Source organism: Sciurus vulgaris (genome assembly GCF_902686455.1).
Source record: "Sciurus vulgaris genome assembly, chromosome: X".
Classification (NCBI taxonomy): Eukaryota; Metazoa; Chordata; class Mammalia; order Rodentia; family Sciuridae; genus Sciurus; species Sciurus vulgaris.
Window position 1 is genome coordinate 94,191,904 of NC_136471.1, and position 24,367 is coordinate 94,216,270.

A 24,367-nucleotide genomic window follows, 5' to 3' on the forward strand; every position below is an offset into this window, starting at 1 on the left:
GCAGATATAAAGTTCAAACTGGATGGGACAAGCAACATGGTCAAAGGCTGTCACCCAGTAGAACAGATGTTAATAACAATCTGTACTACTAGTACACTAACAGATGACATTTCATTATATCCTCCAGCATTAACCTTTATATTTGAATAATTGTAGACTGACCAACCCAAGCTTCCTATAAATACACATAAAAGATTTTGGAAAAGTTGTGTTTTGGTTAAGATTGGCTTATTTTTTATTGTCCTGTAACACATCCACAAAAAAAAAAAACCATGTTACTAAATAAATCTTAACCCTCAAGATACATGAATGATTGGATCATGACTTCCAAAAATGCCTGTCAGGGAGTATGCATGTATATTTATGTGTATTTACCATATAACATCCCCTTTGCCTCATTGACCAAATGGTTCCTCTTCCTCTTATATCTTTCCAGTTTGTACACTTTGAAACAATTGATCTGTCTCAAGTCATCTTGGCAGAAAGCAGCTGTAGAAATCTTTGCCACAGTTTTTGTGTAAGTATGATTGGGAATGACTAAATGAGCAGGGGTGGGGGCAAGCTACAAAGGGGCTGCCATGCCCACTTATTTTCTCTTAGGATGTCAGGTTTCCCAAGACTCCTTTGATCTCAAAGTGTTATTGTTCTACAAATGCACTGTTTGGGGTCAAAAAGTGATAGTCCTTTTCCTTATTACCAGCCTACTATAAAGCTAAGCTGATCTCAGGGTATGTTACTTTAAAAAAAATCAGTCAATCTTCCTGGAAAAGGTGATTTGTAAGAGTATCATTGGGAGGGTTTCAATAGACTACTAATATGTCATAGAAAATGTCAGGATTATCTAGTTACATAGTATCCCCTCCTTTGATGAAATAGATAAGAACCTAAATCCAAAGTGAAATCTACCCCATGCTGATATTACTGATGAGAGCATCTCAAAGAAAGCAGAGGATTTTCTAAGGAAGTGTTCAAGGGCTTAGAGTGCCTGAAATGTCACATGGCTTTTGTCATTAAAATGAATCCAGACCAGAAAACTCACTGAAAATAGCAAGTACATTGACCCAGGAATCTCCTACCCACCTCCTCCCAAAACCGTCTCTTCCCAGTCTCAACAGTGGGTATTGGGTGTTCCTCTTCAGCAGGTAGGGAATGGTATTTAGCAGACTAAAAAACTGTAGACCTAATACCATTCTTCCATGTCTGGTCCAGGTCCATCCTCTTTTGAAAGTAGGACAGATAGATCTGACATAGAAACCCGGCTTTCATTTCTCTCACATTACATGATACTGGCCTAAGGTAAAGCTGGGAGTTCTGTTGATTGGTCCCCAAAAGCTGAACCTTTGTGTAATGAGCCAACAGGTTAATGTTTGGGGCCTTGATTCTACAAAGAAATCCTATAGGCAAGGCTGCTCCTTAGCCTAATGTAAGCACAGAGGCACTGCACATCAGTCCCAACTAAGAATAGGTTTGGATCAAAGGAGAAGCTCTGATCACAATCACAACTACTTGCTACACCCTTCTGCCACATGTTACATAAAAATCCTGCTATGTTACATAAAAAAGGAAAATGAAATTGCTTTTTGGTGTGATGAGCTTTAGCTCCAAGATTTGTGGTGTTGGTAGTCAAAGCAAGTAAGGCCACTGAAACAATAACCAATGCCATAACTATCTATGTTCCCACTTGCCCTCTGGGGAAAAGCCAACTTACACCCATAGTCTACATTGGCTAGACCATCAGCATGACTGACTTATTATTCCTGAATGGGTTCTTGAACCAGGCAAGATTAAGAGACAGCTATAAAATTTTCTTCAGATTGTCCTTGCCCATAAAAAAGAAAGAAACTGAATTTTTGGACATCTCACCTTGGTGTATCCCCAAACAGAAAGAGGTACACCTATTAAAGCATGTACACTTTTACCACTTCAAGTAGACAGCAGTAGTAATCATGTAGGGATATCAGGCAACCTCATCTGAGTAATAGATGATGCATGGCTTTAGTATTTAAGAACATGAATTCTTCCATGTGCAGTAGTGCTTGCTTGCCTGTAATCTCAGTGACTCAGAAGACTGAGGCAGGAGAATCACAAGTTCAAGGATATCCTGGGCATCTTACTGAGACCCTGTCTTAAAATTTAAAAAAAAAAAAAAAAAAAAAAAAAACCTAATAAGGGTTTGGATGTAACTTAGATATAGAGCACCCCTGGGTTCAATCTACAGTATTAAAAAAAGAAAACACATGGATTCTGGATAGCCAAATACTATCTTTCCATTCTAGTTTAGCTTTTTGCCTACTGTGTGACCCTGGGAAAGTCATTTATCTTTCTTTGGTTTGGTTCTCCTGACTAGGAAATTAGAAAAATAACAATGCCTATGCCAAAGGGTTGTAGTGAAGGCTGTAGTGAGGTGCTTTAGAATAGTCTCTAGTACATAGGAAGTTCGAATAAAGTCTTAGCTATTATTATTGTCATTATTAGTATTTGTGCATATAAGGAGCTGTGAGGAGCCCTGGGAAATTGTGTCTTGTATTGAAGAAATGATTTGGATTGTGTTTATTAGATCTAGCTAGTTCCTTAGAGGATTTACAGTTGTGGAGGAAAAATTGTGGATTGAGAATGAGCTAATAATGTGACTTTTTGTTTAGGTCATTACACCAGAACGAAAAGTCACCCTAGCAGCACCTAACCGGAAAGACATGGAAGAATGGATTAATGTCATAAAAACTGTCCAACAGGGAGAAGTTCGTAAGGTAAGGGAAATAGTAGAGAACCCACACAACTCTCATAGGTAAACAGGTGATTGCATTGGTTAAACAACATTTCAAACAGTGAAATAATATAATAGAATCAGAGACTATTGAGTCAGGAAGCGTAAATGGATGGCATTAGGAAACCTGTTTAGAACTATACTTGAAAAGGAAAAAGTCACTTAGACCCTGATAAGTATGTGGTTTATATACCTCTGCACACATGCACTTGATATGTAGATGTCACTGTATGCCCAATGAATAAGGTACTCAAGATGTAGATGAGCAGCCCTTGTGCTAGGAAGGCTGCAATTGGAAATCTTCAGTTGCATCTTCTGAATGACTATAGTAACAGCTAAAGAAACTGAAGCTCAGAATCAGGAAGGAATCAGACCAAGGTGAAATAACTACTCAGTAACCAAATCAGGATTTGAACCTAGGCCATGTCATCCCAAAGCCTATGTCCTTAACTGCCGTGCAATTCTGGCTCTCACTTTTCTGTTCATCACAAAATGATCATAGAGGGAAGAGTGAGGCACATTCTTCTCCAAAGCTTATCAGGGTTCTTTCTCTCCTTGGCAATATCAAGTCTGTGGTCACTGCTTCCTGCAACAGTCAAACTTTGGGCTATGTCCTTAGCCTGTTCTTCTATTAGATCTACTATAGTTGTAAGGTATGTGAGTTCCAAGAGGAGGGATCTGTGGCATTTATTTATTTAAAACAATGTCTGGCACATGGCAGAGGCTCAATAAGTATTTTTGAGTGAATAAATGTATCTGTATAGTGAAGCCAGGTTTTGAAGAAGGAATGATACATGGTTCATATTAAAGCAACATTCTTCTTTGAAGGTCTTGAAGATAAAGAAATGAATGCATCCTTTAAAAGATCTTAATGTCTTAAGTAATTAGCAAAGGGCAGAGGATTATTTGAGGTATTTTGGATGAAACATTGTGCAATGTAGTTTAGTAATAATGGCCTTTAGAAGTAAAAGTAATACTATTGAGAAGAACCATGTATCCTTACTCTCCTAGGACTTCTTAGGGTTTTGAGCCATTAGTCCTATAAATATACATTCTGATACCTATGGCTGTGATGAGGGAACATGACAAAGTATCTGACCTGGGGCCTTTCCACATGTTATTAAAGCCTTTTCCAAACCCATGATGTGTTATACTTAATTAAGAGATCTTTTGCTTAGCTTTTGATAATGGTCCTTCATGTGACTCAGCATTTCATAACTTTGTTATTTTCTTTTTCCGTTTGTGATGGAGAAGTATATCCCCTCCATGGCAGTGAGGCCACTATGGTACAACATTAGAGGTAGCCACAAAAACCTGTAAATTCTATGCTTCTGTCCCATCCTCATCCCTGTGGAACAATCTCTTTCCTTTCCTTAACTTACTTCTATTCAAACTACAATGCTTCTTACAAAGTGTGTGACATTTTAAATTGGGCATAAATGGTCACATAGGATATTTTGAATTTTAATTATTAGTCCTGGAATGCAAAACATGCTAGAAAACATCATCAGAGACTTGATGTGTTATTCCTGATTCCACTGAATTAAACACCTAGGTATTGACTACACAGCACAAAGCAGAAAGGAAAAAAAATAATCTGCCTGTTTACTTTCTTGGAAGAGTTGTGAGTATCAGGTTATAATCACAACCTCTGTGAGCTGCCCCAGGGACCTAAATCTATTAAGGAACACTCGTAGCTGATAGGGAAATGTCTCACCACCAGCATCTTAGCCATTTGTCTTGTTTGAGGCTTAAACAGTCAAATATGCTTTCTCTCTTATGCACCTTATCTCTAACAGTCTCTTCTATCCTCTGTCACCACCAGTGCCTGACAAATGTGGTGAGGGATGATTAATCATGGATTTAGTGGTCTATTAGAGCAATGACAAAATAATTGGGTAATCTATTGGAAACTAGTCAGTACAAAATAGTGAGCCAGATTCTACTACATGCTCAGTTCTGTTCCATGAAGTTGAAAAGAAGGTATAAACCTAACTCCTGGCCTCAGTGAACTTTAAGGAAATTGATGAGACAAGATATACTTGAAAGAAATAATCAAATGGCACCACTTAAGGTAAATAATTTTCACAGATGTTTTAAGGCAACGCATGATGGATTGCTAGATGAAAGATACAGATAATAAAATGGTATAGGCATTCAATGGGGAAAGCTGAGTAGGTTGGAGTTGTTTAGGAATAGTTAAAAGAGACTTGAGATTGACCTTGAAACATGGATAGGATTGTTTTGGTGCAAGGGATTAGGGCAAGGGTAAATCCTGAGCATGGGAACTGGTATAATAAAAAGCTGAATAACACGAAAACAGAACTTTCTTGAAAGACAGTGCAAGGGGGATCCACTTGAAGAGTTTAGGAAAGTGAGTGCAAGAAGTATGTCTAGAGATATAAGTTGGACCTGATGGTGGAGGGTTTTCAATGCCATGATAAAGAGTGGAAGAGATTTTCAATTATCAAAATTAAGGTGAATGGGGAGTGAAAAGGGAAGAGAGTTGATCAGAGGGACACTTTAGAAATACAGGATGAATTTCTCAAGGGAGAATATGGAGGCCAGTAGTTCAGAGAGGAGGCTATATATTAATTCAGGCAAGACGGAGTTAAGCACCAGAATGAGGAAAGGCAGTAAGAACAAATAGTAGATTCTGAGTTGGGAACAGGAAAGAACCTAAATATAAGAGGAGGTGCTTCTCTAGTATGCAAGAAGCCCTGGGTTCAATTCCCAGCAATGCAAAAGAAAAAGAGAGGATAACGAAGAGAAAAAGAAAGAAATGAATAAAAAAAAAGAGCCAAAGGAGAGAGAGGAATCACATGCAGATGAAAGGTTTGAGGCTGGAAGATTTTTTTAAAAGAATATAAAGAAGAAAATTGGAAATAAGGAACTGTTTGGAAGGATTGATGAAAAGGTTACTTATTTTTAATGAATTGTCATATAATCGCTGACTATGGAAACAGAAATAGGCCTTAAAAGTCATCTAGACTTCAGATTCTAGATTCTAGAGCATCTGGAGATCATGAGTCATGAAGCCTTCATTTGAACTCTTCCAAAGACAAGGAAATGTTTCTTGCAAGAGTTCATTCAATGCTCCAAAAGCCCTAAATCTTACAAGGTTTTTTTAAAGTCTTTGGTCTAGTAGAAGAAGAATGTTCTAACATTCACAGTGAGCTACAACAATGGCATCGGCTGCCTCTTGAGGAAGAAAGTTTCCTATCATCGAATGTATTATAACAAACTGTTTGAACAACTGTTTGTCAGCATACTATATAGAAAATTAATTTTTCAGGTGCACAAAATAAATGAACTCCAGCATTCCTTTCAATCTGAAAAGCATATGATTCCAAGATTTAACTAAGCAGATGGGAAAACAGCCTCAGAGATTTTAGTTGCCTTGCCTGAAATCACAGATTATTCTGGCAATATTGAGATCTTAGCTATTTTAATTTTTAATCTATGCCCTTGGAAAGACATCTTCAATTCTGCCTAAATAACATTCTTCTTTTGCTCCTTTAATCCCCATCCTTTGTGATTATGGAATAAGAATACTAAGATAGACAATTGAATTATGTAAATCGACAAATAGTTTCAAAGGGAATAAAAGACCCTTTAACTCAGTGTCTCCATACCTAGTGGTTTTCCCAGGATTAATCCAGTTTACACTCATCCCCTTTCACTGCTGAAAGTGTCCTGACTTGGACAATATGGTTACCTTACCAATGACCAACCTAAGGGTTCCTAACAGTCTTCTGTAGTTATCCAAATCTTGATGAAACTGAGCAGTTGAGTTCACATTACACCACAAATCACTGACTTTGTTTTATTTAAACTGAAACTTTCATCATATAAGCAATTCCAAACAAGAATTTTTAAGAAGTTACATCTTTAGAAAATGTTGTGCTTTTTGGGATATTTCATCTGAGACTTTTATGTACTTTTAAGACATGTAATATTGCCAATTCCTCACATTTGGATAGTCCTTTAGAGTTTGCAAAACACCTGGACTAACAGATTCTCATTTAACAATTATGCAAATAATTAATGTACATAGCTGAATTCTGGATTATTCTCAAAGAGATTAAGGAAATGGAGAAAATAGCCTTAGCTGTCATAGAACAGCAATGCCTTAGGCAGTTCCAAATGTTATAACAAAAGTACCAAAAACTGTATGGTTTCAACAACATTTATTTCTCATATGTCTAGAGGCTGGGGAGACCAAGATCAAGGCACTGGCAGATTCTGTGTCTGGTGAAGGCCCATTTTCTGGTTCATACGTAGCTTGCTTCTCACTGTGTCCTTATATGACAGAAAGTGGAGCAAGAGAGCTCTCTGTGGTTCCTTTTATTGGAGCATTAATCCAATTAATGAGGACTCCAACACCTCCCACAGTCATCATATTTTGGGTTAGTCTATCAATATATGAATTTGGATGAAAACAAGTTTAGTTCATAATAATCTAAAATCTAAATCAAAATTCATGTCCCTCTCACATGCAAAATAAATTTATTCCAACTAAAAAAGCCCCCAAAGTCTTAACTCATTCTGACATTAATTCTGAAATCTAAAGTTCAAAATATCATCTAAATTCCTTTATAAATCAGATATGGGTAAGACATCCTGAAGCAAAATTGTTCTCCATTTGTGAACCCGTGGACTCAAACAAGTTATGTGCTTCCAAAGCACAATGTTGGAACAGGTGTGGAGTAGACATTCCCTGATAGAAGGGAGAAATGGGAAAAAAGGAAGCGATGTTAGGTTCCAAGCAAGTACAAACCTAGCAAGGTGAGCTCCATGGGAGTGTAAGGTCCAAGAATAACCCTCTTTGGCTTCATACTGTGCATTTTGGACTCAATGTCATGGTAGTCTCTCATTCCAAACACACTAGGTCAGAGAAACCACTTTCCAAACACATACTAGGGTGGAGATCTCAGCATTCCACATCAGCTAGGTGGCACTGTCACCCCACATACCATAGGGCATTACCAATGCTGTGTCTCTCTACAGTGACCCCATTCATGCCATGATTATTTGCTGGGTCAGGGGTCATGACCCCATGTCTCTGGGTGAGCTGGATCCACCCCAACAGCTCTGTTAGGCTTTTGTCCCACTCTTTGAAATTTAGGTTGAGAATACCAACTTCTCACCGATCTTATTCAAAATAGTTCTTGAAACTAGCCAGAGCAATAAGGCAAGAGAAGAAAATTAAAAACATACAAATAGGAAAAGAAGAGCTTAAACTGTTTGCCAATGACATGAACCTATATTTAGAAGAGCCAAAAAAACTCCACCAGAAGAATTCTAGAGCTGATCAACAAATTTCATAAATTAGTAGAATAAAAGATCAGCATAAATAGATCAATTGCTTTCCTATATATACTTCAATAATGAATCTTCTGAAAAAGAATTTAGAAAACCTATTCCATTCACAATAATCTAAAAAAAGTACTTGAGAATCAATCTAACCAAGGAGTTGAAGGACCTCTACAATGAAAACTATAGAACACTGAAGAAAGAAAATGAAGAAGACCGTATAAGATGGAAAGACCTCCCATGATTTTGGATAGGAAGAATATTGTTAAAACAGCCATTCTAATAAAAAGTGATATACAGATTCAATGTAATACCCATTAGAATACCAATGACATTCTTCATAGAACTAGAAAAAGCAGTAATAAAATTAATTTGGAAAAATAAGAGACTCAGAATAGTCAAAGCAATCCTGAGAAAACAAAGTGAATCTGGAGACATCACAAGACCAGACCCAAATTATACTACAGAGCTATAATAACAAAACAGCATGGTACTGACACCAAAACAGACATGAAGACCAGTGGAATAGAATATAAGACACAGAGAGAAACTCACATAATTACAGTTATGTGATACTAGACAAAGGTGTCAAAAACATATGTTGGAGAAAAGATAATCTTTCAAAAAATAGTGCTGGGAAAGCTGGAAATCCATATGTAGAAGAATGAAACTATCCCTTTCTCTCACCCTGCACAAAACTCAACTCAAAGTGGCTCAAATACCTAGGGATTAGATCAGAAACTGCAATGGCTAGAAGAAAATGTAGGACCAACACTCTGACATGTTGGTATAGGAACCAACTTCTTTAACAAGACCCGTGAAACACAAGAAATAAAATCAAACTCAATAAGTGGGATATCATCAAATTAAAATGCTTCTTCACAGCAAAGGAAACAAGAGCATGAAGAGGGAGTCTACAGACTGGGAGAAAATCTTTGCCACCTGCTCCTCAGATAGGTCATTAATATCCAGAATATATAAAGAACTCAATAAACTTAATACCAAAAAACAAATAACCCACTTAATGAAAGGGCAAAAGAACTAGACACTTATCAAAAGAAGAAATACACATAGCTAAGAAATATATGAAAAATGTTCAACATCTCTAGCAATTAGTTAAATGCAAAACAAAACTACATTGTGACTTCATCTCATTATAGTCACAATGGCAATTATCAAGAATACAAATAATTATAAGTATTGGTGAGGATGTGGGGGAAATGGTACACTCATACATTGTTGGTGGGACTTCAAATAAGTGCAATCACTCTAGAAAACAATATGGAGATTCCTCAAAAAAATAAAACTAAGAATGGAATCACCACATGAACTAGCTCTCCCACTCTTCAGTATATATCCAAAATGTCTAAAATAGCATACTAAAGGAATGCAGTCACATCAAATTTTTATAATAGCAAAATTCACAATAATCAAGCTATGGAAGCAAACTAAGTACCCTTCAATAGATGAATGGATAAAGAAATGTGGTATGTGTACACAGCGGCATATTAGTCAACCATAAAGAATGAAATTATGGAATTTTTCTGGTATATGGTTCTGTTTTATTTCACATTAAGTAAGTTCCTTCTATCCTACATTAAGTGAAATAAAACAGAACCAAAAAGTCAAAGGTTGAATGATTTCTCTGATATGTAAATGCTAGTCTATATTAAAGTGGGGGGAGAGAGAAAGAAAGAGAAAGAGAAAGAAAATTTGAAATAGAAAAGATCAGTGGAATAGAGGAAGGTGATTGAGGGGGAGGGAGGAGGGACAGGATGAGAGAAGAACAGTGGAATGAATCTGACCTAACTTTCCCATGTATATATAGGAATATACCACAGTGAATCTCACCATCATGTATACCCACAAGACACTAATTTAGGGGGAAAAAACTATAAATAGCAGAAAGATCAGTAGAGTAGAGGAAAGGGAACAAGAAAAGGGAAGAGGGAAGGAAAAGGGGATGTACTAGGGTCTGAATTAGAACATATTATATTTAATGCTTTTATAATTCAAAATGAATCCTAATGTCATATATAAAGGGACCAATAAAATTTAAAAAGAAAATAAATTGAGAATGAGGTCACCCTGCCCCCCTGTCCTGTTCACTTTGGGCCTTTGGTGGGAGTGGCACACCTCATGATCTCTGAATCACCTTAGGGGTTCTTCTTTCCTTGTCTTCAATAATGGCATGTGTTGGCAGCCAAATAGGACTAAGTTCCATACAAATTTTGTGGTTCTATACAAATTATTTATTCCACTTGTTTTTGATTGTTTTGTAGGCCCTTTATTTCTTCCTTGCTTCTTTGTCTTCCTTTATGCTTTCAAGGTTTTCTGTAATTGTATGGTTTGAATCCTTTCTTTTAATACTGTGTAATTTCTATAGGTCTTCCTTTGTGGTTACCATGAAACTTACATAAAATATCTTCTCCCTAATACAGGCTACTTTAAACTGACAATATATTGCTTTTAATTGCATAAAAAATGTTCAAAAATTTCACTCTCCCTGCCTTTTGATTTTGATGTTAAAATATATAATAATTTTTGTAATTTGTAGTAGCTATGTCTTTTTTTGTTGTTTTTTGTTTCAGGGTTTTTTTTTGTTTTGTTTTTTTGTTTTTGTTTCTGTTTTTGTTTTTCTGGTGCTGGGGATTTAACCCAGGAATGCTTAATGACTAAGCCATATCTCCAGCCCTTTTTATATTTTATTTAGAGACAGGGTCTTGCTGAGTTACTTAGAGCCTCACTAAGTTGCTGAGGCTAGCTTTAATTTGCAATTCTCCTGCCTCAGTCTCCTGAGCCACTGGGATTACAGGCATGTGCCATCATACCCAGCCACTTTTTCCTATTTGTATCCCTTTAATTTCCTTCTCTTGCCTGATTGCTCTGGATAGAGTTTCAAAAATATATTGAAGAGAAGTGGTGAGACTGAACATCCTTGTCTTGTTCCTAATTATAGAGGAAATCCTTTCAGATTTTCGCTGTTCAGTATTATGTTGGCTTTGAGTTTCATATATAGCTTTTATAATGTTGAAGTAAGTTCCTTCTCTCCCTAGTTTCTACCACATAAATAGGTGTTGGACACCGAAGACCATTTCTGCATTCATTGAGATGATCATATGGTTCTTGTCCTTAATTCCATTTATGTGGTGAATTACATTTATTGATTTGCTTCTCTTGAAACAACCTTGCATCCCTGGGATTAAACCCACTTGGTCATGGTGGATTATCTTCTTGATGTGCTTTTGAATGTGGTTTGCTAAGATTTTATTAAGGATTTTGGTATCTATGTTCATCAGGGATATTGGTCTAGTTTTCTTTCCTTGATGTGTCTTTGTCTGGTTTTGGTATCAGGGTTATACTGGCTTCATAGAATATATTGGGGGATGTTCCCTCTCTCTCAGTTTCATGGAAGAATTTGAAAAAAAGACTGGTGTTAGTTCTTCTTTAAATATCTGGTAGAACTCATCTGAGCGTTCATCTTGTCCTGGGATTTTCTTCATTGGAAGGTTTTTAATTTTTGTTTCCATTGCTTTACTTGATGTTGTCCTGTTTGTGTTTTCTATATCTTCCTGGGCAGGTCATGTGCATATAAATCTGTCAATGTCTTCTAGATTTTCCACTTTATTGGAGTATAAATTTACAAAATAGTTTCTAACAATCCTCTGGATTTTAGCAGTGTCTGTAGTGATATCAACTTTTTGCTAATAATTTTGTTAATTGCATCTTCTTTCCCCTTTCTTATGGTTAATTTCCTATGGGATTATCAGTCTTATTTATCTTTTTAAAAAGTCAACTCTTTGTTTCCGTGATCCTGTGTAGTGTTTCATTTTCAATTTCATTGATTTCAGCTTTAAACTAAACTTTTTCCTATCTTTTACTGATTTGGGAATTAGTTTTTATTCTTTTTTAAAGTCTTGAGATGAAACATAAGCTTATTTCTTGGAGATAAAATTTTCAAATGTAGGCACTCCATGCTATAAATTTTCCTCTTAGAACTGTTTTTATTTTATCTCAGAGATTTTGAAATGTTGTATCTCTATTCTTCTTTGTTTCTAAGAATGTCTTGATTTTGCTTCTCATATTTTCTCTGACCCATTCTTCATTTAAAAGAGTATTTTCAACTTCCATTATTTATAAGTTTTCTATAATTTTTCTTGTTGTAGATTTCTAGTTTCATTCCATTATGTCCTGATAGGATACATGGATTGTATCAATTTTTTTATTGTGAGCTAGAATATGGTCTACTTTGGAGAATGTTCTATAAACTGTTGAAAATATAATAAATTCAGCTCTTTTGGGGTGAAATATTTGGTAAATGTCTATTGGGTTCATTTGGTTTATAGTATTATTTAAGTCAGAACTATATTTATTGATTTTATGTTTGGATGACCTATTGGTGGTAAGGGTGTGTTGAAACCACCATGTATTATTATATTGGGGTCTATCATTTATTTTGAAGAAGTATCTTATTTTGTATTTAGGTGCACTAATATTTGGGACATGTATTTTTACTATGGTTATACCTTCTCCTTGAACTATTCCCTTTCTCAATATGTAGTGGCCTTATTTGTCTCTTCTGATTAATTTGTGCTTAAAATCTGCATTGTCAGACATAAGAATAACTACTCCTGCTTACTTTTAGACTCCATTTGCATTAAATACTTTTCTATCCTTTTACTTTCATCCTGTAAGTCCTTGCGTATGTGTTGGTTCACTTGCAAGCTGCATATAGTTGAATCTTATTTTTGATCCATTCTGCTAATCTATGTCTTTTAATTGGGGAATTGAGGCCATTTACATTCAGTGTTGTTATGGAGGTGTGTTTGTAATTTCTTGCCATTTTAGTTCATTTGCTATATTTAATTATGTCTTGATTTTCATTTAGTTGGTTGCTCTTTTGGTGAATTTCTTCTGTTTAGGAGCTTTCGTGTTTGTTTTTGGGTTCCTGTGTGTGAAATTTATCTTTGAGTATACTTTGTAGTGCTGGATTAGTGATCATGAATTCTTTTAGTTTAGCCTTGTAACGGAAAGTTTTTATTTCTGTATTAATTTTTAAAGATAGCTTTGCTGTATAGCAATCTTGGCTGGCAATTGTTTCCTTTTAGAGCTTGGAATATCTTCTTCCAGACGCTTCTTGATTTTAGGGTCTGAGTTAAGAAGTCAGAAGTGAGCCTGTTGGTTTGCCTCTAAATGCAAACTGACATTTTTCTTTTGCAGTTTTCAGTATTCTTATTTTCTGTTAGGCATCTTGATTACGATGTGTCCTGGAGAGATTCTGTTTAAATATTTTCTATTTGGAGTCCCACATGCCTCCTGTATGTGAGTGTCTATCCTCATTTTTAACATGGGGAAATTTTTCCATTCATATCTCATTGTGTTCTAAATGCCTTTAGCCTGTATCTCCATATCCTCCTCTACCTAAATGACTCTTTAAGTTTGTTCTTTTGATGCTATCCCAGACTTTTATATTCTGTTCATGGTCTCTTTTTTTCTTTATTGAATACTGAGAATTCAAGTTCATATACACTATCTTCAAAGCCTGAACGTCTGTCTTCAAGGCTTGAAGTTCTATTTTCTATAAATCAAATCTGTTGGTGATGCTTTCAAGTAAAATTTTAATTTGATTTGTTGTGTCTTTCATTTCCCAGAGTTCTGAATGGTTTCTTTTCATTATCTCTATTTCTTTATTAGAATGGTCTTTCATCTCCTGTATTTGCTCTTAATTCATTATTTAGATCTTCTTTGAGTTCATAGAACATTTCAGTAATAAGTTTTTATAGTCTTACTCTAGAATTTCATCCTCTCGTGTATCTATAGGATCCTTTGTTGGGGATTGTGAATTTTGGGGTGAAATTTGTTTGCATTTTTCCTAAAACATTCAGACATATTGAATTTACATATCAATTTAGATGGTTTCCTCCCTCTTCTATATTGTCCTTTTGTTTGTGGTCATCTTTTTTGTTTGGTTGGTTGGTTTGGGACTTCACTCTGTTTTACATGTATGAGTACATGTCCAGGAATAGAACCTGAGGTCCCCCTCTGGTTGTTCCTCCTTGGGTCCTGGTTGTTGGTTTAGGGTTTTTGTCTCCCCAGTTCTATGAGTTGAAGTAATGTTAAGGCTCAGGTGGTTCTAGATCATGTGTGGGGTAAGGTTCACAGTTACATGAATGAATCATGAGTATTTCATTTCTCAGCAGCAGGATTTCTACCTGTGAACTTGAAGAGTCCCAATCACTTTCTAGCTATAGAGGAGGGGTGGAGTCAGAAATAGTACAAGTATTAGCAACAGATATACAACCTTAAGATAAATTTCCAGTGTCTACTTTAACATCTATAACACTAATTTTTACCTGTGTAGGAGTGAAGGGGTTGTCACTTAACATCAACACCAACAATAAAAAACTGTGAACTTGATCAGATACCAAAAATCAGGTGTCTACTACATCATCCACTATATTAATACTCACGACAACATGAATGGGTAGGAATTAAATAAATTATATAATTATCTTAGATTATGGAATTACAGTTTCTTAAGGGAAGAAAATATAAGGTAGTAAAGCAAGAGAAAGTTTGAAATATTTAAAAAGTGAACAGGGTAGAGGCAGGAGAGAGGTAGCAAATGATAGCTCTGAAGAAGGAGGAATTAAAAAAACTAAAAATGATAAAAAATGAAAGAGAGGAATAAAGAAAGGGAATATTTGGCTATTAATGGGGAAAGAGAGTGAAGAAGGGGCAATAATTGGGACAAAAACCAAAGTATGAACAAAAAATGTAAGATCAAACAATTCAAACGCACATGTAATCACATTCCAGCAAACCAAGGCTAAATAATAAATGGGTGAAGAAGAAATCAATTAAAATGAATATAAATTTGTGTGTGTGTATGTGTATGTGTGTGTGTGTGTGTGTGTGTACACACATTTGTTTTGAACCTCTCTGCACAGTAAGAATGCACACATGGCACACAATCTCACAGAATGGAAAAAAGTAAAAAATAATAAAATCTAATGCAATAATATTTTAATTTTTCTAAATTTAAATTTTAAAAAAGTAAAAAATGGGGGATCATGAACTGAGATCAAAATCCTTGCATGTATGACTTTGTCAGGATGAACTCAACTACTATGCATAACTATGAAGCTCTGATAATAAAATACATTAATAAATAAAAATTTTTAAATAAAACAAAAACATAAAAAGGAAACATATGACACGAAAATATAGACAAAGTTGTAATAAATTTTTTTTACTAAAATAAGTAAAAACCTAATGTAAAGAATTTATTTCAGGAAAAACTGACATAGAATGATAAATAATGTTTGAATTTGCGCTAATGTATAAAGGTTATAAAAACAAAGAGGCCGAAAGATTTCCTTAGGTATCTAGACAGAGAAAGCAAGATATCTAACAAAAATATCTGTCTTGCCCTAGACTTTCCCATAGGAACATTCAATGCCAGAAACCAATAGAACAATGTCTAAAGTTCAAGGGAAAAGGGGGGTTGACCTAGTAATTTATATCAGTCAAATCATTCTTCAAGTATGAAGACTATATGTGGAAAATTCTCAAGTAAGAATTATAACACACATGAACTTTCCTTGGAAGAAAATAACATCAATTAAGCAACTCAGCTATTAATCAAGGCAACCAATTTATAAAAGGAGATATCACAATAAAAGAACTACAGCATAATTTCAAGTTGGAAGCCAATATAGCACTAGATAAGGTGTTAATCAAAAGGGAATGTAGCATGGATATCATAGTTAATCAAGTTTTCTTTCTAGTGCCTGAGCAAAGAATCAAATATAAGTAAAGAAGAAAACTAAATGACAATAAAATCTAACAAAGTGAAATATTTTTTAAAATCTGAGTAATGAAAAAGCTGAAATAAAATATTTCTTTAAAAATGTTTTAAATGAGGGGAATGTGGAGAAAAAGAGGAAATAAAGATTTAAAAATCTTAATAAGAAATAAAGGGTTTGTTTCTGCCAAGGTGATCAGAACTATTGGCGACAAGGATGGATTTTCTTTTTTTTTTTGTATTTTTGGGTTCTGTAACCCTTGGGTCAAGGGCTGGGGGTTGTTAAGGCCAACCTCTTTGTGTTCTTCATCTAGCTGCCAGCTGTTTTGGCCAGGAGCCATAGCTGGCTGTAGTAGTTTCCTGTCTCCCCGTACAGGGTGGAACAGACTAGTGAGTGCTGGCAAATTCTGTATTCTTCTAATGGGGGCTGTACAGATTTCTGTATTGAAAGTTCCAGTAGCTGGGGTTTGGTTTTGACTGAACTCTGCAGTGGGTATTTGAAATTTGATCCATACCTCCTGTTGCTGGGAAGATATCAATCTCTGCTGAATATCTGGATCTCAGGTGCCTCCTGTAAATTCCACTTTTGCAGTGTGGAGTCCAAACCTCCACAGGTTTCATATTCACTGCTATGGATATGAATTACCCAACATCAGCCCTGGAATGCAGAAGCTCCTGTATGGCCATTATTGGCCTCTTCCCAATAGCTCTTACGGATGCCAGCAACAAAGGGAGGTCTCTCCCCTTGGTATTTGGAGCCTGGATGCCCTAGGCACAATTCTCTTTGTGCCTATTCCAGTCACACTGGACCAGGCACATTCTGGGGCCCATAATAGGAAACTGTTGGATCATCTGGCAGCTTCCTTTATGAGTTCCCCATCTCCTGCTTCTGCTGGAGTCCATGCAATGCTTATAAATGGTTCCTGCACCAACAACCCTGGTTCATGTGGAACTGTCTGTTCGTGAGCAAAGCATTTTGGTTGCTTCCCACTGAACAACTTCTCCCATGATCTCTGGGTTCATTAAGATCAGTCTCCTCTCTATTCCACAGGTTTCCCAAGCCAATTTTTTGCCTCTTCTTTCTGCTTCACTTTCCTCTCTCTCTCTCTGCCTGCACTCCCCCTCCTCTCAGTAGCTGAGGCTCCTGCCTAACATGTGATTTCTTATGTTCGAAGTTCCCAAATTTCTATATCTCTATGGTTTCTTTTACTATCCAGTATTGAATTTCAGTGGGTTCCCTCAGCTACCCTCCTTGCTGAGGAGCACATGTCTTTTTTTTTTAACATTTTTTTGTAGTTGTAGATGGACAGCATGTCTTTGTTTATTTTTATGTGGTGCTAAGGATTAAACCCAGTGCCTCACATGTACCAGGCAAGCGCTCTGCACTGGCTACAGCCCCAGCCCAGACTTCTTCTGTTGCTACTGAACTTGTAGGAAGTACACTCTTCCTCTAATCCACCATCTTGTTTCCTCTATGGTTGTTTTTACTAGTTTTGTCTTTTGTGTGTGTGTGTGTGTGCTGGGAATCGAACCCAGGGCCTTGTGCATGCAAGGCAAGCACTCTACCAACTGAGCTATATCCCCAGTTAATATTTTTGTCTTTTAACTCTCCTAGTAAGGTATAAAATTTCTTTGCACACCACCCTTACAGTATCAGAGAATTCTGAGTATAATGATGTATTACCGATATCATTATTCTTTTTATTTTCATGTTTTTATTATTAATTAGCAGCCTTTGTTCTAGCCCAAAAAAAACTCATTTAGCTATTCCTTTTAAGCAGGCTCTTATCTTCTGTTTTTCTGAGAAAGTTTTTGATTATCATTTGTTTATGAAGATAGTTTACTGGGTAAAGTATTCTTAGTTGGCAGTTTTTTCTTCAGCACTGAATATGAATCTACCATCCCACTCTCTCCTAGCTTTTAGAAATTCTGCTAAGAAGCCACTGAAAGTTATATTGGGGATTTGGGGATGTGAAATGTTTCATGTCTTGCTGCTTTCAATATTCTTCTTCAGCCCTGATTTTTTTTTTTTTTTTTTTTGGGCACCAGGGATTGAACCAAGGGTGCTTCACCACTGCGCCACATCCCCAGCCCTTTATATGTTTTATTTTGAGACAGGATCTCACTGAATTACTTAGGACCTCACTTACTTGCTGGGGCTGGCTTTGAACTCGTGATCCTCCTGCCTTAGCCTCCTGAGCTGCTGGGATTATAGGCATGTGCCACTGCACCTGGCTATCCCTGATTTTTGATCATTTTATTTTCATGAGTCTTGATAAACTCCCTTTTAATTGAAGACAGTTGGTTTCCTATATCCGAATGTTGCCATCTTTCCCCAGATTTGGGATATTTTCAGCCATTCCTTCCTTAAATATATTTTCTAGGCCCTTTTCACTCTCTTTTCCTTTAGTTACACAATAGTTAGTTCACTTGATGGTGTCACACAATTCTTATTAGTCATCTTCCTTCATTTTTCATTCATTCTTTATTCTTTCTGCTCCTCTGATTGGATAGCATCAAATGTCCTGTCTTCAAGGTTACTGATTCCTTTTTCTTGCTTGATCAAGTCTGCTGTTGAAGCTTTCTATTGATTTTTTCGGTTAGATTCTTCGATTCTTTATATCTAGGATTTCTATTTGTTTTTTTATTATTTCTATTTCTTTGTCAAAATTTTCATTTTGTTTATTATTTTCCAAATTGATTTTTCTATATGTATTTTCTAATAGTTCCACAAACTTCCCTAAAAGGATTATTCTGAATTATTTTTCAATCATTTCATAAATTCCTATTTTTTTTGGTTCCATCACTTGAGCTTTATTCGTTTCTTTTACTTGTATCAAATTTCTCTGATTTTTCATACTACTTGTATCTTACATGGCTGCTCCTTTGAGGAGATGGCCACCTCTTCTTGCCTTTACAGGTATTCTTTGGCAGTGACAGACTTTTCCTTAGTTTAGCTTAGGATTCAAGATGCGTGATCTGGTAGCAACCCTGCACAGGCAGATCTTAGTGTTGAGTTCTGTAGTTTGAGTGTGTTATTTTCTGTGCTCTCAGGTGGAATGGTATTGCTGGCTGTGTTCCATGGGCTGATGAGACCACTGATGGGACTCTGCCATTAGGTGGGGCTACTGGCTAGGCTCTAATCATCTCTGACTGGACAGGGTTGCAGATTATCTTCCTTGGCTGCGCAGTACTGTTGTTGAAAGCTGTAGCTGGGCAGGGCTGTGTGATGGGCTCTACGCCTAAGTGAGGTGTCTGGGGTTGTTGCTCATCCCCACAGGGTGGGCAGAACCAGGAGCTGGTCTCTCTATATGTGTGTGGGCTTGCCTCCAGACCTAGGGTAGAATTATGCAAAGCACTAGGGTTTGGAGGAGTCACAACTCTAGGATTGGGTGGGGCCAGATGCTCCCTCTATAAGTAATCACTAAAGTACAGTTGCTTCCCGGTCTGGGAAAGACTTAATGTGAGCAGCAGAACTTGGCTGGATCACCTCCCCAATGCTACAGTTGGGTGGGGCCAGCTGCTCCTTCAATGGGTAATCATTGACCTTCACTTGCCTCTCCACCCGGGAAAATACTTAATAGCACCTGAGCTGTGTGGGGAAGCTGAATGGGGATCTGAGCCTAGAAGACCTGTATACTGTATTTCCTTCAGTGTGAAAGTTGGTTAGTTACTCTAATATGGTGCCTCCATTGATAAAAATGCCGAACAATTACCAAGATCAACACACTGTGCACTGTGAACCCCATCATCTTCTTTGTTCTAACTGACCCCAAGTGCTCAGGTCCTGTCAGTAGTCCCAATGCTTCCCAGGGGCAAAACAGGAATAAACATTCTGCATAGGTCCCAGAATGATGGGGAAGTGCAATGTCTACTTCTAACTCTTTTCCCACCGTAGAAACTGTGAGGCAAGGGGAATTTTCCCTATGTGGTAGTGTGACAACTTGAGGGAGGGGTGGTGCAGTAAAGAGAACCATTCCTATCATTCTATTTAGTTCTGCAGTCCAAGGAGGGTGTCTCAGTCTCCCTTCTGAGTTCTGGGATATTCAAAATGCTTTTCTTACCTGAGGGTATTTACTACTTGGATTTCTGTGGGTAGGCATCAAAGCTGGAGAACTATTCTTCCATCTTGCTGACATCAGTCCTTCTGTCACATTTTACTCTAAGCAGAAGGAACCAAACCTCCTCAAGTAAACTACAGTTTCATTACTCACAACCTCTACCTTCCACAAAACACTAGAACACAAATACAATTCAGCCAAGTTCTTTGCCACTTTCTAAAAAGAATTCCCTTTTCTCCATTGTCCAATAGTATAGTCCTCATTTGCATTGAGACCTCATCCTAATGGCCATTCATATTTTTACCAGTTTCTGTTCACGGTTAGTTAGGTATTTTCTAAGAAGATAGAAGCTTTCTTTATTATCCTCCTCTTCTCTTTCTGAGTTCTTGTCAGAATCACCTTTAAAATTCCATTCACAGCAATGTAGACTTTATCTAGCATGTACCTCAAAACTCTTCCAGATTCTTCCCATTACTCAGTTCCAAAGCCGTTTCCACACTTTTATTTATTTGCTACTGCAGTAGTCCCACTTCTTGGTATTGATTCCTGTCTGAGTCCATTTGAGCTGCTATAATAAAATACTACAGACTCGATGTGTTAAACAACAAACATTTATTTCTCACACTTCTGGAAGCTGGGGAGTTCGAAACCAAGGCACTGTTAGACTCAGCGCCTTATGAAGACCCGCTTCCTAGTTCATAGACAGCCATCTTCTGTGACAGAAAAAGGAGTGAGGGAAGCATTCAGGATCTCTTATAAAGGCACTAATACCATTCATCAGGCATCCACCCTCACAATCTAATTGTGTCCCAAAGTCCCCACTTTCTAAAACCATCACATTGAAGGTTAGGGTTTCATCATATGTATCAGAGGAAGCATACACACATTCAGTTCATAATGAGAGAAGAATCTGAGTGGAGCAATGAATGTGTTGGTGAATGAATGTATTCACCTAAGTATTTTAGAGGTGATCAAAATTTTTAAAATTCACTACACACTAAAAGCTTTAATTAATCTACCTTTCTAGCATTTAGAGATTGGTGGTTTGTGTACATGCTACAGTTTTGACTATCTTCAAAATGGATTTTGAAATCTGTATCAGCAAATAAAAAGGCCTATGATGACATGGCCATGATAGTTTTGTAGGACTGCTGTAATAAATTACCACAACCTTTGTGGCTTAAAAAACAGAAATTTAGTTTCTCACAGCCCTGGAAGTCAGAAATCTGAAATTAAAGTGTCAGTTTAGCCATGATCTCTCTGAAAGCTTTAGGGAAGGATTTTTTTTTTTTTTTTTTTTTTTGCCTCTTCCTAGCTTCTAGTAGTTGCTGGCAATCCCTGGTGTTCTTTAGCTTGCAGATACATCACTTCAGTCTCTGCCTCTATCATCATACAGTTCTCCTCCCTGTGTCTCTTTGCTCTGTATATTTACAAGGTGTTCTTCTTTCTGTATGTTCTGTATTCAAATTTCCTTCTTCTTATAAGGATACCAGTCATTGGATTGTAACTGTACTGGTTTAAAGAAAGTTGACAACCAAGAAAGACTATTTCATTAGATTTCCAGGCTTGAGAATAATAATCTGTACCTTTATGTTCTGTCTCCTGAGTCTGCCATCTCAGGCACCTGAGCAGCATCTGCCCCTTGTAACCAAGGAAGTAGCCGAACCTTCTGGAACTCAGGAGGGAACCCTACCCTCTGGAACCAAAGAGGCAGTTGCCCTGCCCTGTAGGCCCATACTTCTTTGGTGGCAACAGCAACAATTCTGGCCCTTGAGCCTCTCTCAGCAGTCTTGCTAGACTCTGAACCATCCCTTGAAGTCACTTTTCTGAAGGATGACACACATTCAGAGATGACTAGCTTTATCAGTCTGTTTCATGCTAATAGAACCACAGAAGTCTGACAATCTTCCTTAATTTTGTACTCTATCCTTTTCAGTCTAAGGTAAGAGTGATCTGCTGAGATAATTGATTGGATCCATGTATTCCACACCTAATCTTTCTAGGGAAAATGTGTATGCTTGATGTTCTTTCCAGAGCACACTTTCTTGTGATTTGGAATATGGATAGAATGTTAATTTTCAAAATCTTCAAGTTCTGGTGACTTTTCACTTAATAGTTCTAATAGGGACTGAATTGTATCTCCCAAATTCATATGTTGAAGCCCCAGCCCCCATTGTGACTATATTTGGAGGTATGACTTTTAGTAGTAAATTGAATTTAAGTGGAGTCATAGGGTGAGGGCCCAATTCAGTAGGACTGTTGGCCTCAAATGAAGAAGAGAAGAGATCTCTATTTCTCCACAAACATGCATTGAAGACAGGCCACGTGAGCATTCAGTGAGAAAGTGGCCAGGAAGAGAGCACTCATCAGGAACCAAATTTGTTGACACTTTGCTCTTGGACTTCCCAAATCTAAACTGTGTGAAAGTAGATTTATGTTGTTTAAACCACCCAGTCTATGATATTTTGTTATGAAAGCCTGAGCAGACTAACACAAATCCTTTCCTCAATTTATCTCTTTCCTCTTATATTTTATACTAAACAGCAGAGAGAAACCAAGCTGCACCTTCCTTACTTTGCTTGGGTATCTCATTAGCTGAATAACTAGGTTTATCACGTACATATTTTAGAGCCCACCCAACAGTAAAATGGAATTCAGTCAGTTCTCTGTCACTCTATTAAAAGGATTACCTTTCTTCCAGTCCCCTCTGGTTCTCACTTCTGTCTGAGACCTCACCAAAAGCATCTTTAATGTTCATGTTTCTAGCATAATTCTGTTCAAGACAATCTAGGTTTTATAAATCATGTGCCTGGAAATTCTTACAATCTTTATGCATTACACAATTCCAAAGCCACTTCCATATTTTTAGGTATCTGTTACAAAAGCTCCCATATGCCAGTATCAAGCTCTATATTAATTTTCTAGGACTGCTGCAACAACCACAAACTGGATGAATTAAAAGCATAGCAACTTATTCTGTCAAGTTTCTGGAGTCTTGAAGTCTAAATTCAAGGTATTGATAGGGCCAAAGTCTCTCTAAATGTTCGAGGGGAGGATTTTCCTTTGCCTGTTTCTAACTTCTGATGATTATAGCCAAAACCTGGCATTCTTTGGCTAGCAGATCCATCACTCTAATCTCCACCTCTGTTATCACATGGTGTTCTCCCCCGTATCTGTGCACTACATATCTTTACAGTCTTCTATGTATGTGTGTGCCTATGTCCATACTTTCCTCTTCTTGTAAGGACGCCAGTCATTGAATTAGGACCCGCTTGAATTCAGCATGAGTACATGTTAGCTTGATCACATCTTTAAAGACCCTATTTCCAAATAAGGTCAAATTCACAGATATGAGGTTAGGGCTTGAATATATTTTGGGGGCACACAATTCAACCCACCACACATACTTATCCAAGATTGGATGCATCAAGTTTTCCTTCTAGAACATGATGTACACAAGGAACATCAATTCCATCTCCTTAACTGCTAACCCTTGTTCACTTAATATATTCCTTTATATTCTGTAGCCAATTGGACCATGGAATTCAATATTCTATACAGGCAGAGTTTTGCATTTCTTCCACTTGGTCCTGTAGAACCTTGCATATTCTTAAAGATTTTTATTTGTTACTGTACACTGAAGTGATCTATTTTAGAATTTGTCTCCTTCACTAAATTAAGAGCTTCCTGAGGGCAGTAACTGTGGCTTCTTCATCTTTGTAGGTCCAATGCCCAGTATTTTATATAACACATTATAGAATTCTTATAATTATTGGAGGAAGCCAGGGAAGATTGGAAGGAAGAAAGGTGTTTGTAAAGTTATGGTCCAGTGGCTTGAGGAATAGAAAGATACTGAGAGCTCACAGTGCCAAAGCCAAGACTACGCCACTTTCTTGAGCCTCTTCGTTTTCTACTCTGATATTCCTAGAGTTTTCCAGGTCCTCAATATACAACAAACGTTCCAATCAGAAAGAAATTCAAGACCATCACTCATTGAGCCTTTAGCTCATCAGAATACTTTTCCTTCCAGAACTTTCCAAGTCAATCCAGTAGTCACTTAGCCTATAGTCAGCATGCTGATAGGAGTAGAATGGGAGGGATCAGCAAGTGCAGTATGCAGGTTCTATCTTGAGTGGCTAATTCCTAAAAATTGATAAAGGTTGAACACTTAAATTGATAAAGGCAGAGCCCTCAATATCTCTCCCTCTAATGGATCACGATCAGATGATATCAGGGAAAATACAAAATTATTTTTAAAGTCTTCTCATCCCTTTACACACCCAATCCATTATAATGCCAAGAATAAAAAGCCTTGTGTGTGCTTATGTCTAAACTCTAGAGGAAGGCAGTGAAGGAGAAAATCAGACAATCACAGGAATTGGAGGAAAGACACAAAAGTCTTTTGAAGATATACTCAAA

The 24,367-nt window shown here is 37.0% G+C and overlaps 1 protein-coding gene across 1 annotated transcript in view; it reads left to right on the forward strand.

Annotated features, from left to right (window-relative positions):
• Positions 1-24,367, forward strand: part of DGKK (diacylglycerol kinase kappa) — a gene marked incomplete at both ends in the record, with an annotated part of 146,107 nt that overhangs the window by 64,846 nt on the left and 56,894 nt on the right. Inside the window, 2 exons of the mRNA XM_079124533.1 lie at positions 437-517; positions 2,643-2,747. Of these exons, the coding sequence (XP_078980659.1) occupies positions 437-517; positions 2,643-2,747 (186 nt within the window). The remainder of the gene's footprint in view (positions 1-436; positions 518-2,642; positions 2,748-24,367) is intronic.